The following is a 17,061-nucleotide window of genomic DNA, read 5'->3' as shown; positions in this document are numbered from 1 at the left end:
GTGCTGTCACTTGGATGGACATCAAAACAGGCGTTATGTCTGCTAGCATTCGTTGGTGGATGATAAAGATCCCACGGTGTCCTTCGCAAAGAGTAAGTGAGCTATCGCCGGCACACTGGACAAATTCCAAATTCCTGCCCAAACCAGCAGAGGGCATTGCATCGGCAGTGGGCCTCCCTCTGCTGCTCCCTACGACCCCTCTCTCTCTCCCTCTCCCACTGGTGGTGGTGGTGGTATTGTGGGGGTGATGGTTGATGGGGGGTTGGGGGGGGGGATGGTGGTGGGAGATGGGATAAGGGGTGGTGGTGGTGGTGGGTATTTTGAGGGTGATGGCTTATGGGGGTTGTGGGGGGATGGTGGAGGGGAGGGGTATGGGAACGTGGTGGGTATTGTGGGGGTGATGTTTGATGGGGGATATTGTGGGGGTGATGGTTGATGGTAGATTGTGGGGGATGGTGGAGGGGCGGGTGATTGGTGGTGGTGTTGAGTATTGTAGGGGTGATGGTTGATGGGGGTATTGTAGAGTGGGGGGTGGTATGTGGTGGGTATTGTGGGGGTGGTGGTTGATGGGGTATTGTGGAGTTGGTGGATTGTTGGTGGTGGTATGGTGGTGGGTATTGGTGGAGGGGCAGGGTGTAGGATGGTGGTGGGTATTGTGGGGGTGGTGGAGGGGAGTGGGATGGGGGTGGGTATTGTGGGGGTGCTGGTTGATGAGGTATTGCGGAGTGGGGGGGGTGGTATGGTGGGTATTGATGGGCGTTGGTGGAAGGGGGGGGTGTGGGATGGTGGTGGGTATTGTGTTGGTGATGTTTGATGGGGGATTGTAGGGGGATGGTGGAGGGGCCGGTGATGGGTGGTGATGTTGGGTATTGTGGGGTGGTGGTTGATGGGGTATTGTGGAGTGGGGGGGGTGGTTTGGTGGTGGGTATTGATGGGTGTTGGTGGAGGGGCGTGGGATGGTAGTGGGTATTGTGGAGTGGGAGGGTGGTATGGTGTTGGGTATTGATGGGTATTGGTGGAGCAGGAGGTGTGGGATGGTAGTGGGTATTGTGGGATTGACAGTTAATGGGGGATTGTAGAGTTGCAAATTGGGATTGTGGAGGGGAGGCGGGGACCTGGAAAGTTTTAGCATCCTTGGTTCCATCCTCTGGAAGAGGAGATGATTTGTAGAAATTTGTGTTAATAATTGATAATTATTTTTCTGATGCTCTTGTGGTAACTGCCGGGCAATGGCACCAGGTGTTTCATTCACCACTCAAATCGCCAGTGTACATATGCTGGAAGCTGGGTGGAGGTGGTGTTACAGTTTTGAGTGACAGTTGTTTCTTCTGCTTAATCATGTGGAGGGCATCCTCTCTCAATAATGGTGGATAACCACAATATCTAGCCATCTGTTGTTTCATAACAGTTCTGTGTAGAATGGTTATGTGGCCATCTCTGTTGTTTCTCAACAGTGCTCTGTAACATTTTCTGAGCACAAAAGCGAACATTTTTCTAAGCCCGAAAACATGCGGGTATTTGACAAACTTCGTCCAATTTCTGGCAAAATTAGGTTCTTTCAGCCATTAATGTGGCATGAAACCATGTGAGTTTCTATTACGAAACAAGCACCAAGGATGCATCGACTCGGCATATTTGTGGAAAATCGAAAATTATTTGCCATCTGAGTTAATTTGTATCGCAATGTAACCCGGAGACAAAACAGATATGATGGTCCACTTCCTGATATACCGTCAAGGCTAATCTGAAGAAGAAGAAGATTGACTTTTATTCACAAATTTATCCACTTTATAATTTGGAAATGCGAAAAAGACATATCATATCTATTTTGCAGGATATCAAGGGATCAATTAGTGTTGAGGTGGTCTGAACATTTGGGTTCCCTTTTGAGGACTCAAGAAACCACTCCAACAAAATGGTTGACAAGGAACGACTGGCTTGGCAAGCGATTAGCGATCAGTCATACTAAACACCACCCAGAGATGTCCAGTGTCAAACAATGTGCAAATTGGACAAATGAACACTTTTTGGGGCAGTCGGAAATGCTGCTAATGTCAGTTCTGCAGTCTAAGTTTTGAAATTGAACAATAAATATACATACAATCATACATACACACAGGGAGTCCCAAAAGTCTGGATCCAAAGACAAAAATGTATTTAAAAGTTTTATTACAGTAAACGCTCAAATTGACAGCGTTTGACTTTGCGAACACTTATTTATACGCTGAATACAAGAACCGTGAACATTTCTGAACCTAAAACGTTAAAATACTTTAACAGTGGCATGTGTTATTGGATGCTTTCCATTGAATTCAGCAGCAACTCCTCTATGTGAAGAATCCTGTCTTGCATACATGAGAATGAGTTCAATTCGATCTTCTATTGTTAGTTTCAAGCCATATTGGATGTGAAAGAAAAAGAAAAATATCAAATTGTATATTAGGAAAAATGCCTTTGGATCCAGACTTTTGGGACACCCTGAATTTGTCCATGTATATGTAAAAAAAAAAAATATATATATATATATATATATATATATATATATATATATATATATATATATATATATATATATATATATATATATATATATACACACTCTTGGCTGATTGACAGCGTGGGAAATTTGATGTTTCCCACCAACTAATGCTGGAAGCTTGGTCCCCCAAGGACAACACACATTGATACAATATACTGCCTGTAAAGCAGCCGTTTAATGGTTCTTACGGGCGAGTCAAGAATTAAACCCAGGTGAAGAAGCTCAGAGGCAAGTGTGCTATCCCTGTACCATCCTGTCAGAATCATATAGCGAGCTAGTTGAATAAACTGAAACTTAAATCCCTATATCTCCCTTTCTCCTGTACACCACCCTCCCTCTATGGCTGCATTGTCAAAATGACACAAGCTTCTGTGTGATGCTGCAGTTTTCCGGTGTCTGGTTTGCCATATCCAAGAAGGATCCCGAAGGTGTTTTTCTGCAAGACAATATAAAAGCGATATTTACCGTCGACAATGGATCAATGGCTGCCACTGCTTATGGACGTGTGAATATCTTTGGGTACTATGAAACATCATACACAATGTCCCCAAATGGAGGAACTTCATGTGTTTATCCCTGCTTCTCATTCTAAACATCCTGTCCATACATTTTAATAATGCTCTTCACTTTTGTAAAAAAAAAAAAAAAAAAAAATGTATGTGAAATAATGGTGTATAGCTATTTGTGAATTTCATTTGGGCTGAATGCAGTCATTTGGACCCTTGTGGAATCTTGAGTCATGGCCACAGAAAAATATTTTATAATCTATATTTTGGCACTCTAATATTTCATTTTGGTTCCAGTAAATCATGGGTATGACCATTCAGATTAAAGACATTGAGAGGTATTGTCCAACTCATTCAGGATGGGCTGGATTAAAGAAAACCCTTGAAGCATTCTACATTATCTCCATGCAAGTTAAGGCTTACAGAAAGAAAACGACAGAGAAAAGAGGTTCTGACACCGTTTTTCTGCCACTGTATTGTCAATTACATCAATGACTATCATGAAAAGTGTCTTCAAACCCACATTGGTGTGTAAAAATTTACAAAGACAAACTAGTAAGTGTATTTCACAGTAATTATTATGAGATTTCAAAGGCCATAAAAGAGATAAGGTTTGGGTATGGCTGAAAACATAAGTAGCAATATCTATAACAACAAGAAGCGAATACTTCGATATCGCGCGGCTGGGGGCAGTAAAAGGTTAAGGATGATGAAACAATTTTGCAGGTATAAAATTTAAACGTAGACACGGTGAATTAGCATGAAGATGGGAAGAGTTGTGACGTTGGACAAATTCTATTTATAGCCCTCAGATCAAAGGGACGTACGCGGCCATAAGTGTGACAGAAGACACAGGACAGAATAGCCAATTATATAACAGCGCGATGTCGCCGTGCTGTAATAAATGTCAGTGTGTGTGTGTGTGTGTGTGTGTGTGTGTGTGTGTGTGTGTGTGTGTGTGTGTGTGTGTGTGTGTGTGTGTGTGTGTGTGTGTGTGTGTGTGTGTGTGTGTGTGTGTGTGTGTGTGTGTGTGTGTGTCCTCCATAACTTCAAAACCATTAAACCGATCAGCCCAAAACTTTGCATGCATGCCAAGGGAACTCGAAGAGAGCGTATGAAGGAAAACTGGATAATTGGGGAAATTTAAACATTCCTTTTGAAGATAACCAATGGCTTACCTTCATGAAAAGCTTATCCTTGATCAGCCCAACTTCATTTCGCAGGGGCCTTAGGTACCATTTTCATTCGACCTCCGAAAAATGCCTTGCCTTGGAAACACGATCGGCTCTCACGTACTAATTAATGTGTATATTATCGAAATATTATTTTGGATTTCAGGATCGGATCTTGTGGACTATAAAAAGCGTCGAAATCTGAAAATGTGAAGAAACTACCGATTATTAAATAAAATAAAGTTGAAGACAAATGGCTAAATATTATAACCAAGCACATAAGCGTATTTATTTAAGGAAGGCTATGCTTGCACCTTCTCCATGTTTACACAGTAACTATAAGTTGCCAAAACTTAACTTTATATACTACTCCAACAATTATATTGAACGAGTGCGTGCCCGCACGTGCGTGGCCGTACATGCAAAAATAAATAAATAAAAACTCAATCCGCGTGCCAGAAACAACAACCACACAGGCCATTCCTTCGCTCTCATGTGCCCGTACGTGCGTGGCCGTACGTGCAAAAATAAATAGCTAAAAACTCAAACCGCGTACCAGAAACAACAACCACACAGGCCGTTCCTTCGCTCTTGCGTGACCGTACGTGTGTGGCCAAACGTGCAAAAATAAATAAATAAATAAAAACTCAAACCGCGTGCCAGAAACAACAACCACACAGGCTGTTCCTTCGCTCTTGCGTGGCCGTACGTGCAAAAAAAAAAGTTTAAAACAACCACACAGGCCGTTCCTTCGCTCTCATAAATGACAACTAGATTGGGGCATTGTGTTTATCTATAAATGCGCATAAGAAATCGAGAAATTATAAGAATACAGTAAGTCATCACTATCCGGAAGTCCATACATTGTAACCCGTAATGGGCATCGCGCTGGGTGCAAAACGCCAAGCAACGTGTCCTGTCATTGGTAACTAAATGGTGCCCTTTCCCCATCGGCCATGCCTACGCAGCAACGTGTCCTGTCATTGGTTTGGTAAATAAATGGCCATAACTTGGGAACCACTTGTCCGATTAATATCAAACCTTGAAAAGGCACATACTCAGGTCCCCAACAATATATCTGGCAAGTTTCAATTAGATCGGACCAGTGGTTGTCGAGAAACAGCGGTCACAGACACACACAGACACACACACAGACACACACACAGACAGACACACAGACAGACACACACACAGACACACACACAGACACACACACAGACACACACACACACAGACACACACACATTGCTGAAATTATAGGTAGATGAAGAAAAGATTCAAGAAAATGGCCGAAAATAATTTTGGCCATAGAAATTAATTTTAAAGCAGGCAAAGCTTCCACGGCGGGAGAGCATGGCCACATGACTCGGTTCTCTGTGTGGAAATCCCCAGAGTTTGTAAGGGAAAATACGTCAGAGGATGAGAATGAGTAAAGCGAATGATAAGTTCAAGAGAAAATTCAAAAATGTTTTCAGTGGCTAAAAAGCAATGCATCCCCACTCCACAGCAAGATGACCGAGCGGTATGCACACTCGCTCTCAGCTGTCTAGCCTGGGTTCAAACCTCAACCCAGCTATAAACTGTCATCCTGGTATTTCACAGACAGGGTGATTGATCAATGTCTGTGCCGTCACTCAGACGGACGTTAAACTGGGCGTCGCATCTGCCGGAATTAGTTGGTTGACATTAAAAATCCCTTTGCGGTTTCTTTCGTCAAGAGTAGGAGAGCCATCCCTGGCATCCTGGCCAAATTCTAAAAATTGCTGTTTTAACCTACAGGGGCACTGCATCAGCAGCACTGCCACACCCTCAGTCAATGGTGTTACACACAGCCTTGTGCTGCACAGGAATAAAGAAGACGACCAGACCCATATGTACACAGTCGTGTATTATTGTAGTAATATTTTAATTCATTTACTCTGAAAAATTCCCACTCAATGTTTTTTTTTTTCTGTCAGGAACACATTCTCCTTTTAATACATCAAGTCAATGGGATTTTGAAGATCCATTTATAATACACTAGCTGAGGTACTGAGGTACCCGGTGTTGCCCAGGATAAATTTCACATTGTGTTTGTTAAATAAAATAGTTTAAGACAAAAGGCTGAATTTGATTAATCGTTTATTTTTTTTTTAATGATGTGATTGTCTTTCTTGTGAGCTTTCCTGTTTTGGGGTTTGTTTTTATTTTCTGGCTGCTGATGTAGATCTGCCCAAACTTGCCCGTTTCTTTGGTGGCATGGTAAAGTTGTTGGGATTTTCGAAAACTTCAAAAAAAACATTGTCACATTAACCTCTTCTAACAACCATTACGCATATGATGGGACGTGATGTGGCAGAAAATGATGGGACCGATTTTCCGAAAAAATGCCCCAAAATCAGGAATTGCACCAAATCGAACACTTCTTCATGTTGCAGGTACAGCCAAATGCAGTGATGTTGCAGATTCCGCATGCTACGCACTCCTTTCTTGGGAGCTCAATGTCAAAGGGATTGTGCTTGCATAAAGGACAGACAAACAAACAGACCGGTTGACCGACTGTGTTCCCATTCTTCATCCCGGAAGGGGTTTCCTTGTCAAATTTGGTAGCTCCAGGTCAAATGGTTTGCGCTTGCATAAAGGACAGACAAACAGACAGACCAATATATATATACATACATATATACACAAACATATATACATATATACAGTTAAGCCCAAAATTATTCATACCGTATGAAAAATCTGAGAGTTTTGCGTTTATCTCAAACCTACAAGCTGGAGTGATGGAACTTTCACTTCACCCAAGGACATTCAGTTGGCATGTAGAAATCCACATATATTTTGGCTCAACATTATTAGCATAACAATAGAAATGTTAAGATTTCTGTTTTTATACCTGTCCAAAAATTATTCATACCCCATACCAAGTCTCGGAATTGAGGCCAATGTTTGTGATAATGCACATGCTTTTGATATTCCTAAGATTCTTTATAATGTTATGCAATTATTCCAAGATGTGTGCATACAATCTGAATGCATTACAAATGTGGTCTATTGAATGTACAGTGAGGAATGTTATAGAACAACACTCTGCTTTTAGACTATAACTTAAGGGGAGCTGATGCAATCATTCTCAGGTCAATGTCAGCATGGCGAAGAAGAAAGAAGTCAGTGAGGACCTTTGGTTGTGCATTGTGAATGCTCACAAGGAGGGGAAAGGCTACAAAGTTATTTCGAAGCAGTTCCGAGTGCTAATTGCCACCATACAAAGCATAATTAGGAAGTACAAGGAGTTCCACACTGTAAAAAAAACATTGAAGGACGTGGTCGGAAGCCACAGGTGTCGCCTCGTCTGGCAAGAAAAGTATGGCGAGAGGCCAACAACAATCCACGGATCACTATTAAGGCTCTCCTGAACAACCTTGGCGAGTCTAGGACCAAGATATCAAGGCAGACACTCCAGCGGACGTTGCACAAGGGGGGTCTCCATGGACGCTGACCAAGAAAGACTGCACTCCTCCATCCCAGGCATAGAAAGGCTCGTCTAGCCTTTGCAAAAGCTCACCTGGACAAAGATCCAAGCTTTTGGTCCTCAGTTCTGTGGTCGGATGAGACGAAAATGGAGCTTTTCGGGCACAGAGATGTTGCTTTCGTTTGGAGAAAGAAAGGTGAAGCATACAACCCTAAGAACACAGTCCTGACTGTCAAGCATGGAGGTGGGAGCATAATGCTTTGGGGATGTTTCTCAGCCAGTGTGCCCGGCAATCTCGTCAAAGTGGATGGCATCATGAAAAAGGAGCAGTACATCAAGATCCTTGAGGAAAACATCAAATAGTCCGCAGAGAAACTGCACCTCGGGGAGCATTGGACCTATCAGCAGGACAACGATCCAAAACACACCGTCAAGTCAGTCAAGAAATGGTTCTGGGATAATGATGTAGACGTTCTAGAGTGGCCAAGCCAAAGTCCGGACCTCAACCCAATGGAGAATCTGTGGTGGGAGCTCAAGACCGGAGTGATGGCAAGGAAGCCTTCCAACCTCAAAGACCTGGAGACCTTCGCGAAGGAGTAGGCCAAAATCCCTGTTGAGACATGCAAAAACCTTGTGAGCAAGTATAAAAACCGTTTGTAGGCTGTAATCACAAGCAGAGGCTTTTCCATTGATTACTGAATGTGACTTTGAACTGATCAAAGCAAGGTTATGAATAATTCTGGACATGACATTTTTTTGTAAATCTATCAATAAAATACCCCCGAAACAATGTATTTCTTGAAATATCTCTTGCAGTGATTCTTTCAGCTGTTTGTCACATTCTTATGTAACTTAAGCCAGAAGAAACTCAATCCTCAAATAACACGATTCAAAATACTCCAAATTTGGTAAGGGTATGAATAATTTTGGGCTTAACTGTATATATATATATATATATATATATATATATATATATATATATGTATATATATATATATATATATATATATATATTGGTGTTACATTTGCAATTCTCCAATCTTGTGGTACCTGCTCTGACTCCAGAGAACTATTGAAAATATCCATTAACATCTCGCTTACCTGCTCAGCCACTCCCATTAATACTCTCGGTTGCATATTATCTGGACCCGGAGCCTTAACTTCTCTTCGATTACTTAGCTGTTCCTTTACTACCTCCACTCCAACTTGGATCTTCTGTAAAAAGCCCTTCCTCACCTCCTTGATAGATACTCTCAGCTATTGGCAATTCTCCTGACTGTTCTTGTGTAAAAGTTGCAGGAAAATACCTGTTTAATAAGCCTGCCATCTCGCTTTAATCACTAACCACTCTCCCGGTGCTATTCCTCAATGGGCCCACACTGGTCCGAACCTGTTCTTTTCCCCTGATGTATTGAAAGAAAGCCTTGCTATTATGTATAAAATTCTTAGCCACGTCCTTCTCATACTCTCTTTTGGCTTGCCGAATTATTTTCTTAACTTGCCTCTGTTTACTCCGATAATTTAATAAATCCAACTCCAGTCCTGTTATTTTAACCTAATAAATGTCTTCTGCTTCTCCTTAATATCGTTCCTTATCTCATTGCTCAACCACCATGTCCTCTTTCTACTTCCAATTTTACACCTCATTGGAATGTACTTACTCTGCACTCTAAACATTTGGTCCTTGTAGGTTTCCCATTTCTCTGATGCTGATTGTCCTGTTGTTAGAGTCTCCCAATCTATATCACCCAATTCTCTCCTCATACCCTCCAAGTTTGCCTTCCTGAAATCTAATAGCCTTACCCGACTGTCCTGAACTCTCACCCTCAATAGAATCTTTGCACACACAATGTGTTGGTCACTTGCTCCGAAATGCTACCCTACCTCCACCTCCTCCACCATATTGGGATCGTTACTGAAAAGGAGGTCAAGCACCACACTCCACCTCGTGGGCTTATCCACAAACTGGGTTAAAAAGCAATCTTGGAATAAAACTAGGAAATCCTCATCTGCTCTGCCCTTTCCCTGTTCCTGGACCCAATCTATCCCTGGCAAGTTCAAATTCCCCATAATTAATACTCTTCCCAAACCACATGCCCCTTTGAATTATTAATGTACTCCTCCTTCCTCCTCTTCCTTCCCACTCGGAGACTTATAAAATAATCCTAACAGTATCTTGCTGTTTTTACAATCTCTAATCTCTACCCATACAGAATCCTCAACATTTATTCCTTCCTTCCTTCTTTCATGTCACCCCCTTTATCTTGATGCAAGAGAAACTCGCTGCACCTCTGCCACTGCCTGCACTTGCTGCACCTCTGCCACTCACTTCACTCGCTGCACATCCGCCAATGCCTGCACCCGCTGCACCTCTGCCACCCACATCACCTGCTGCACTCCAACACTGCCTGCACCCGCTGCTCCTGTGCCAATGCCTGCACCCACTGCACCTCAGCTCTTGCCCGCACCCGCTGCACTTCCAACATTGCCCGCCCCCGTTGCACCGTCATGACTGCCTGCCCACATCACCACTGCCCGCCCCCGTTGCACCGTCCGCACTGCCGGACCCGTTGCACTTCCGCCACTGCCTGCACCCGCGTCACTGCCGGCACCCACTGCTTCTGTGCCAATGCCTGCACCCACTGCACCTCAGCTCCTGGTCTCACCCGCTGCACCTCCGCCCCTGCCCACACCCACTGCACCTCCGACACTTCCCGCACCCGCTGCACCTCCGCCACTGCCCATCCCCATTGCACCATCACTGCTTCCAATATCCTCAGCAACCTCACTCCACAGCCACAATCAACTATTATCTATAAATTTCTCACATTCTGCGACTTGCTGCAAATTATCCATCCGTTCCTTAAACCGAGTAATAACCATCCTCAAGTGGACGATTTCCTCACACTTCCTACAACAATAAGAACCCTCTGCTTCCCTCATTGTCGACGTGGCCCACATTAGGCAACTGTTATATCTTACGTACTCCTTTTCCTTTCTCCTTCGGTCTCTATTTATGACCATTTTTTATCCCCATACTCCGAAGGCCCCAACTGACTTCACGCTAAACTTATCAAGAGACCTTCCCCTGCTTCTTTCAATAAACTAACTCAACTACCTGCTAAAACTGTTCGGAACCTTAAAAAAAACATAATGCAGTTCCACAGTCCATGACACAAATCTTCATAACAAAATACGCAAAACGCATTAGAAGGACTGGAAACTTAGCTTTCAAAGGACTGGAAGGAGGGCTCGCCAACCAGCCGACCATGATGATCCTCGAACTGGAAGTCCTAAGTGGACTTCATAACAGTGGAATAACATAACATTCTCTTTGAAAACTCCCCCCAACTCACCCTTCTGTCTCTTTGTCTCCCTGCAATGAAGGGAGGAGAGTTTCTGCAGGGAGGAGGAAAACTCTCTCTCTTTCTCTTTTCTCCCTGGGAAGAGAAAGAAAGAGAGAAAGAAAGAAAGAAAGAAAAATATAAAGAGAGAGAGAGAAAAAGAGAGAGAAAAAGAGAAAGAGAGAGAAAGAAAGAGAGAGAAAAAGAGAGAGAAAGAGAAAAAGAAAGATAGAGAAATAGAAAGAGAGAGAAAGAAAGAAAGAAAAAGAGAGAGTGAAAAAGAGAAAGAAAGAGAAATAGAAAGAGAAAGAAAGAAAGAGAAAGAGAGAAATAGAAAGAGAGAGAAAAAGAGAAAGAAAAAGAGAAAGAGAGAAATAGAAAGAGAGAGAAAAAGAGAAATAGAAAGAGAGAGAAAAAGAGAAAGAGAGAAAGAGAGAAATAGAAAGAGAGAGAAAAAGAGAAAGAGAGAAAGAGAGAAATAGAAAGAGAGAGAAAAAGAGAAAGAGAGAAAGAGAGAAATAGAAAGAGAGAAAAAGATAAAGAGAGAAAAAGAGAGAGAGAGAAAAGAGAGAGAGAAAAAGAGAGAGAGAGAAAAGAGAGAGAGAAAAAGAGAGAGAGAAAAGAGAGAGAGAAAAAGAGAGAGAGAAAAAGAGAGAGAAAAAGAGAGAGAGAAAAAGAGAGAGAGAAAAGAGAGAGAGAAAAAGAGAGAGAGAAAAAGAGAGAGAGAAAAAGAGAGAGAGAAAAAGAGAGAGAGAAAAAGAGAGAGAGAAAAAGAGAGAGAGAAAAAGAGAGAGAGAAAAAGAGAGAGAGAAAAAGAGAGAGAGAAAAGAGAGAGAGAAAAAGAGAGAGAGAAAAAGAGAGGGAGAAAAAGAGAGGGAGAAAAAGAGAGAGAGAAAAAGAGAGAGAGAAAAAGAGAGAGAGAAAAAGAGAGAGAGAAAAAGAGAGAGAGAAAAAGAGAGAGAGAAACAGAGAGAGAAACAGAGAGAGAGAGAGAAAGAGAGAGAGAAAGAGAGAGAGAAAAAGAGAGAGAGAAAAAGAGAGAGAGAAAAAGAGAGAGAGAAAAAGAGAGAGAGAAAAAGAGAGAGAGAAAAAGAGAGAGAGAAAAAGAGAGAGAGAAAAAGAGAGAGAGAAAAAGAGAGAGAAAAAAGAGAGAGAAAAAAGAGAGAGAAAAAAGAGAGAGAAAAAGAGAGAGAAAAAGAAAGAGAAAGAGAAAAAGAGAGAAAAAGAGAAAAAGAGAAAGAGAGAAAGAGAGAAAGAGAGAAAGAGAGAAAGAGAGAAAGAGAGAAAGAGAGAAAGAGAGAAAGAGAGAAAGAGAGAAAGAGAGAAAGAGAGAAAGAGAGAAAGAGAGAAAGAGAGAGAAGAGAGAAAGAGAGAAAGAGAGAAAGAGAGAAAGAGAGAAAGAGAGAAAGAGAGAAAGAGAGAAAGAGAGAGAGAGAGAGAGAGAGAGAGAGAGAGAGAGAGAGAGAGAGAGAGAGAGAGAGAGAGAGAGATTTGCTTTATGATCCACACACGCACACACACACACTTGGCTGATATCGCCAACAATGAAAAACAACGTTGCATTTATATAGTACATGGACCATGGGGTTTATCGGTATCGAATTAGTGGCAATTGTTTATGATGTTTTTCAGTCAGGTACATGTCTCAGGCATCATTTAAGCCTGGGTCGCCCTCGCAATATGGTAGCTTAATAGTGGTTACCCTCGATAGTCTGTTTTTTAGGTAGTATTAGTGATGAAAATTGAAATTTCATCAAAATTTTACAAACTTTTACAAAATATGGACCACAATGACCAAAACTTGCTTTCAATATGTAACAAATAAATTATCAATGATTTGTAAACACAAAAAATATTTTTTTAATTGATTGATTTTAAGATTTTTCCATTTTTACCACAAAATTAGCAAAAAAATAGCCTCACATTTGATTTTGCGTATGGACGTTTTATTCAATATTCATAAAACTAATTGAGATAAAGCTGTGCTTTATGCCTGAAAAACATCCCCAATCATTGCTAGTAACTGGTAATGCATCAGAAATTCAAAAACATATTTGGCTTTTTTAATATTTTACATTGAGCTACCCTACCCCCCTAAATTAGAAAAATATGCTTTTTTCATCCATTTGCTTAATGATGTACCATACAACATGACATGGCATATTAGATTACTGGTTATCACTCTTGTCTATTTGTTAACATCACTAGGAATTTAAGAGATTACCAAAGCACTTTGGAGCACTACAAACACTATAAACTAAGGCACTTTAGAAAGTCAATCTTCCTCCTCATATTCCTCATCCATTTCCTCATGGAAGTCTGGTCCTTCGTCATTTTCCTCATCATCTTGTAGTCTGTTTTCACAGGTTTGTAACTTGCACCTCAAAGTGCACTTCAGCCCATTTCCTTTGCATGAGCAATGTGGAGCTTTGCAAACTCTACAACAGTTACAACTCAGTGGATCAAGAACTGTCTGTGAAGCAGGCAATCCAGTCATCCACTTGACACCTAGGACACTGTTGTCTTCTAGAGTCCAGCCATGTCCAACTGGATCAGGAGCACAGATCTCTTGTTCTAAGCTACGTCTCCAAATGGCTGCCTGGTAGTTAGTACGGAGAGTGTGTTGATACAGTGTATCATGACATGGAGGCAGTTGTGAAGAGTCCCCTTCCCCTTTTCGAGTGCAGAACATCAGATAGCGACATTCATTGATATCACAACAGCTTAGCAGTTGTGGCAGATACATTCTGCAAGTGAAGGTCTCTAAATCTCTGAACTGTTTATCTGACAGCTCCCAAGATTCCCCCAGATTGCCCAGACATTTATAGAAATCTGGACATTTCTGAAGTAATTTTAATGGCTTCACCTTGCCCTTTCCAGCAAAGGCACTTACAGTATCACAACCTGTGAATGCATTCAACCCAATGATGGCTTTGCACACATCATCACCATGGTGTAAGGCCATTTTCTTTACGTCAATGTGCTGTTGACATGATTTGGTACCTCTTCGTTGATATACTGCACATCCAATAGTACCATTCAGGGCGAGAGCAAGGACCAGGATATCAGTGTCTTCAGCTGTAATGACCACAACTTTGTAGCCATGATCTGCAGCATGCTTTTTATGCAGAAGAACTCTTGTATCGGCCTCTTCATGATCAGCATACAAGTCTTTTTCTTCTTCTGAAGAGTCTTTAGTTATGTGATAGCACTCTGTATTGCATGTCACATACATCTCCTTATTGTTTAGTCTCTGCGTGAAAGTTGGTGATGTCCACTCTTTGACAAAATACTGTACCAAACTGGTTTTGTTATCTGCACTACCCAAGAACTTTCGCCATTGATGAATTGTCTGACCCCCAGTTATATTTCTGAGCTTAATACTCTCCTCAGCTCCTCTTCTGCACCTTTCAGCATTCTTGATTGATAAGGGTTTGTAAACATCAAACACTACATCAATTCTCTGGCTATTGGCACCATCTTGTAATGCCGATTTATGCACTTGTTCAGCAAGTTGTGCAAAAGTCTTGTGTTCACCTTTGATCTTCTGTACCAGACTCATGCCGTCTATGATGCATGTTGATGGGCTTTGAATCACATCTCAAGGTGGAACATTCTTTGCCGATGTCTCTTTCTCCCTAGTTACAGCATGAATGAGGTCTTGCCCAAAGGACTTGATTTGCCTGTTGGCTGAAACTGTTAGGTTTTCATCACCACATGTTCCTGCTATTACTGTGTGATAAAAATGAATTACAGATGTAGACAAGAATGCATCTGCATTGTTCAATTCCTCTAGCTGTGGGGGCCATATTTCTGTATCATTATGGGCCAAAATATCAGCACGAAGTATCAATGCTGCTTTTGTCAATATTGTCCTATTGTCAGATTAATTTAACTTCAGGATGCTTAGTTCTTGCTGTAAATTCAGAATGTCAAAAACTAATTTATCTTGAGAGATACTATCTGGATAAATTACAAGCTGACCTTTTCTCATCACTAATAATGTTCACAGAATCCTGAAATTCTTCTTCTAACTTGCAGCGTAGGTTCTTCCTAGTTGAATCCGAGACCTGTGTACAACCCAACTCTTTCATGTGGTCCAGTAGCATGGTCCGGAGATCATTAAACATTATAGCACGGGGGTTCACAAATAAATTGCACCGGATATAATGACATACATACTGGAAGGCTTTGTCCTCAATTTTACAGTACTCATTTTCAGCTGGACTGTCAGTAGATGAACATTTTTTCACATAATCTTCTTTGGTATATGCTCTGTAACATGACCTGTGAAAATGAGCCTCTGCAGCTACTGCTTCTCTACTAAGTAAGGAAACTACTCTGTCATCTAATTTACTAACAGCAACTTCACGAAGTTTGGCATCTGCTCCAGTAGTTACGCATTTCTGCAAGACTTCACGGGTCTTGGACCCAGATATATACTTGCTCTGTTTCTGACACAGGATACACTTCTGTTCATATACCCTGGAAGTACTGGGTTGTTCTCGAATAGATCGTCTAACAGTTGCAATTTCATGGAGCTTGTCAATGGGTGATTCCTTACGCTCTATAGCCTCCAACTGTTTCTTCATTGTAAAGAGTTTTCGGCATTTTGCATGGTATGTTAATTGTGGAAGTTCATTTCCATTCAATTGTTTAGCAATATCCAGAAGGGGCTGATGATTTCATATCTTTGCAGCCCGCAGTAATGTTTGCCAGGAGTCATTATCCTTCAGTTGATGTAACAGCTGTAATGTCTTCATTAGGACTGTGCACTATACAAACACAATCCTCATGGTCAACTCGAGGTCGCTTGGCAGGATGGTCAGTGGACATCGCTGTTGGGCCCTGTCTGATACACCTGAAACAAAGTAGCGTATGGCCATATCCATCACCACAAAAGTAAAGCAAAGCAAAGAAATCATGCATTTATGTTCCCTCATGACTAGTAGATAAATGTAAATGTGATATAAATATATCCTACCAAGGTATTTAATGATATGCATTCATCAGTAGTAACAAATATAAAAATGTGTTATTTTTCAATTACGGGGGTAGGGGTAACTGAATGTTAAATTTTCAAAATTCATACATATATTTTAGGTAAATAATACTTATCCAGTTATTGGCAGTGATTGGGGATGTTTTGGGCATATAAAGCATTCTCTTAAATACAATAGTCTTTGACATATAGAATAAAGTGTCAGCCACAGAATTCCATATTGAGGAATATTAGGGACTTAAATTCTCATAATATAATTTATTTCTCAATATATACCCACATCATTGACAATCTTTGTATTTACATCATACCAACCAATTACCTGTAACAAAATAAATATATATTTGATCATTTTAAAAACATTTTGAATGTCCTGAAGCTGAAATTCAATTTTCCTAATTTTTTCCTGATTAAAAACAGAAAATCAAGGGTAACTACTGCTAAGCTACCATATTACGAGAGCTACCATATTACGAGGGCTACCCAGGCTTAAATGATGCCTGAGATATATATACACATCTGAAAAACATCATAAACAATTGCCACTAATCAGATAGCGATTCATGAAAATTAGGGCCTTGGCCCATGGACTAATATAGATGTTCCAGTTATATGTTCACAAACGTTATTTCACAACTACTCGCTCGGGACGACGGAGCACGAACCACTCACTCTGAATGACGTGGCGGGCAAAAGCGTCTGCAGCGAGTGAACGATTCGCTCAGAAGGACGTTGCGCAGCACGGCGATCGACTGTAAAATGTTCGGCAAGTGGCTTAAGCACTCATGCAAGCACTGCAATTAAATGGTTGATAAGGAACAGTTGGCCAGGCTGTCGCTGCATATCATATAGGATCCCCGTTAACTTTAAACCCAGTCTTCACCGCACACGCAGCAGTTAAAGAAATTAAATGAATTCATTCAAATAATAACTTTATCCACAAAAGAGTTGCTGTTTAATGTAGAACAACCCTGGAGACATCGCAAAGTTTAATCGCCAGTGACATGAACATTGCAGATAATCAGCCATCTTGCCTGCTCGTCT

General features: G+C 41.3%; 1 protein-coding gene and 1 long non-coding RNA gene across 3 annotated transcripts in view; one reads left to right on the top strand and one right to left on the bottom strand.

Annotated features, from left to right (window-relative positions):
* The window catches only part of LOC147034147 (uncharacterized), a 32,042-nt gene that overhangs the window by 2,817 nt on the left and 12,164 nt on the right, over window positions 1–17,061 (bottom strand). The window contains exon 1 of one of the 2 annotated variants that reach the window (XR_015057245.1): window positions 11,028–11,275. The exons of the other annotated variant lie outside the window; for it this stretch is intronic. This is a non-coding gene — a long non-coding RNA (uncharacterized LOC147034147). Of the gene's footprint in view, window positions 1–11,027; window positions 11,276–17,061 lie in introns of those variants that run through there. 2 annotated transcript variants of the gene reach the window in all.
* Window positions 1–17,061, top strand: part of RBP4 (retinol binding protein 4) — a 29,980-nt gene that overhangs the window by 2,727 nt on the left and 10,192 nt on the right. The window contains exon 2 of the mRNA XM_085877317.1: window positions 2,925–3,058. Coding sequence (XP_085733443.1) covers window positions 2,925–3,058 — 134 coding nt within the window. The remainder of the gene's footprint in view (window positions 1–2,924; window positions 3,059–17,061) is intronic.

This window comes from Eptatretus burgeri, chromosome 1, assembly GCF_056783735.1.
Source record: "Eptatretus burgeri isolate ZD-2024b chromosome 1, Ebu_testis_v1, whole genome shotgun sequence".
NCBI lineage: Eukaryota > Metazoa > Chordata > Myxini > Myxiniformes > Myxinidae > Eptatretus > Eptatretus burgeri.
Note: the sequence above shows the minus strand (reverse complement) of the source record. Positions and strands in the feature narration are given on the sequence as shown.